The sequence below is a fragment of the Salvia miltiorrhiza genome, unplaced genomic scaffold, assembly GCF_028751815.1.
Source record: "Salvia miltiorrhiza cultivar Shanhuang (shh) unplaced genomic scaffold, IMPLAD_Smil_shh fragScaff_scaffold_101, whole genome shotgun sequence".
Taxonomy (NCBI): Eukaryota; Viridiplantae; Streptophyta; class Magnoliopsida; order Lamiales; family Lamiaceae; genus Salvia; species Salvia miltiorrhiza.
Window position 1 is genome coordinate 114,373 of NW_026651398.1, and position 2,315 is coordinate 116,687.

The 2,315-nt window shown below is 35.6% G+C and overlaps 1 protein-coding gene across 2 annotated transcripts; it reads right to left on the minus strand.

Moving 5' to 3' along the window:
• Positions 1-517: 517 nt before the first annotated feature.
• LOC131002276 (NAC domain-containing protein 90-like) lies at positions 518-1,479 on the minus strand. 2 transcript variants are annotated; one of them, XM_057928759.1, is made up of 3 exons: positions 1,221-1,479; positions 887-1,134; positions 518-813 (listed from the first exon to the last, which is right to left on the minus strand). In XM_057928759.1, exons 1-3 carry the CDS (start codon positions 1,414-1,416, stop codon positions 661-663), a joined length of 597 nt encoding a protein of 198 aa, XP_057784742.1. In that variant the 5' UTR covers positions 1,417-1,479; the 3' UTR covers positions 518-660. The 2 variants fall into 2 exon arrangements, with proteins under 2 accessions (XP_057784742.1, XP_057784743.1); XM_057928760.1 differs by having other exon boundaries at positions 887-1,139; positions 1,221-1,447.
• Between the last annotated feature and the right edge of the window lie 836 nt (positions 1,480-2,315).

Consider the following 2,315-nt stretch of genomic DNA (forward strand, 5'->3'; position numbering starts at 1 on the left):
AAGAGAAAAGAAGAACGCTTTTATAACTGCTGCTTGTATATTCTTTTGAGTTCATAGACTTTTCTTCATGATCATATTGTGCGTTTGTGTGTGATGATCTTGTTCGATTGCTTTTTGTTGAGCTTGTGAGCAATCTTTTGGGTGGTGTGATTATGTACTTTCACTAAGCAATTGGTGAAATTATTGTAACGGATTAGCAGGTGGTGAACACGTTGATTTCACGTCTAGGGAGTGAGTCATTGTCTTGCTTCCAATATGTTATCAAGGAAATTTATACGTGTTAAGTTTTGCTCGTAAATTTTATGTGCTGAATGGTTAACTCGAAAATTAATGAAAATTTAGGGTGGCGTCAAAAACTTTGAGCTAGAAAAGAAAATCAACTTTATTAAACTGAATCGAGAATAACCCGAATTTACTAAAAAATGTTGATAAAATAGCCCATATAGGAAAAAAATACACCACAAATTATTGCGTATATATATATAGCATTGATCGAATAATCAACAATACTCTCTCATTTAGTAAGGTACGTGTATATATTTTCGTAAATGAAATGAATTAACACGTCACATAGAGTCATATAGTGGCCGAACTCCCCAAAATAAACCTATCTAGAGATTCTGAAATTAAATTATTACAGAAATTAAGAATATATATCCTTCATACATGGAAGGAGTGGTCATTTTGATTTTCCAGTGATTCATGATGAAATATTGGATTAACAACGTCGGGAGGCGGAGGCGGCCGTCGGTCGAATGCCCTCAGGCTTCTTGAGTTTTTGTATATTCGGCATAAGCTGAGTTCTTGGCTTAACTGCATGCGCATAATTACATATATGGAGTTAGATTGAATATATATATTATGGAAATGGAAGAATTAATATTACCTGAGGCTGTGAATTAGGAGGAGGCAAGTACTCGTTCATTTTCCAAGGGGTTTTGGTCCCGTTTGGAGCCCTTCCGACGTAGAAGACCATCGTTCTTTTCCGGCCGATCACACTGCCGTTGTGTGAAGAGTAGACGTCGCCGGGGGACCCCGTCGCCTTCCAGTACCCCTCCGACGTCAGCCGGCTCGGCCTTCCGCCGCGCGCTTCCCGCTGGCTGAAGAAGAACCACTGCTCGCTCTCCAACCCAACTGATCTTCAATACACACACACACACACAAATAAGTAGTAATTTAGTGATGATAATTAAAAGTTGTATTGTTATGGGAAAAATTACGTGGAAGGTCCCATGGATTATATTGGTAAATATCGAGGAGTGGGATGAGGGTGTCGATTTCCTCCAGTCTTGTGCCTCTGAGCTTGTGATGGAGATAGAACGACACCAGTTCTTCCTCCGTCGGATAGAACCTAAAACCCGGTAGCGTCGCAATCGCATCCATATTATTTAATTGGGTGTGTGAATCATTTTGCATGTTTAATTGGAGTAATATAGTAGTAGAGTGGCGAGTAAATGAAGGAGAAAGTGAGCCTGAAAAACCAGGAAAGCTACTTACTATATGCATCTCTGCGGGATGGAAATTTCCACGCATTTTTTCTGTGTCCCCATTTATAGTCTAATTACACCTTCTATTTCATTTTCAATTTTCTCATTTGTAAATATATATAAGTGAGGACAGAGGATCATGTAGGTGAAAATATATATAAGTCAGAATACTGACAACGCACTAATTACGCGCAAGACTTGGCTAGTATATACTATAGCAGATGAGATTCTCTCTCACTATTTAGTGCTCGTTTGGTTCAAGTAGAGGAATGGAAAGGGAATGGAATCAAATAAAGGAGTGAAATGATAACAATAACCATTACTTTTATTGAGTGTTTGGTTTAACATTGGAAAGGAATCATTAGTAAGGGATTCCCTTTCTTTTGTTTCCCCTCTATTTTAAGGGGTAACAAATTGGGTGATTGGAATACCCTCAAGTAAGGGTAATGATTATCCCATTACTCAAACCAAACAACAAGTAATGGATTCAATTACTTGATTCCCTTTCCTACCTTTAAAAACACCCAACCAAACGTGGGCTTACTGTGTACCACCGTGTACCACTCTTAATTTATTTATTTTATAATTATTTTTTATATAAATAAAAAATATTATTATATTATAAACTCTAATTAATATTTATTACTAAAAATTGAAATTTTAAAAAAAAATATACCCTAACTTTGAATTAATGAACCCAAATAATCAATTATTAATTCAAATAAATATAAAAAAAAAATTATAAACCCTAATTGGATGAGTGAACCCTTGTTAATTATCTTTTTATTATATTAAAGTATAATAAATTAAAATTGAAGAAAATATAAT

What these genes read in the sequence shown, in the direction of transcription:
- LOC131002276 (XM_057928759.1), bottom strand. Translation starts at nt 1,416, where the DNA reads ATGCAAAATGATTCACACACCCAATTAAATAATATGGATGCGATTGCG. An exon ending in TAATCCATGGGACCTTCCAC is followed by an intron (nt 1,135 to 1,220) that starts GTAATTTTTCCC and finishes ATTGAAGATCAG; the next exon opens with TTGGGTTGGAGAGCGAGCAG. An exon ending in CTCCTAATTCACAGCCTCAG is followed by an intron (nt 814 to 886) that starts GTAATATTAATT and finishes ATGCGCATGCAG; the next exon opens with TTAAGCCAAGAACTCAGCTT.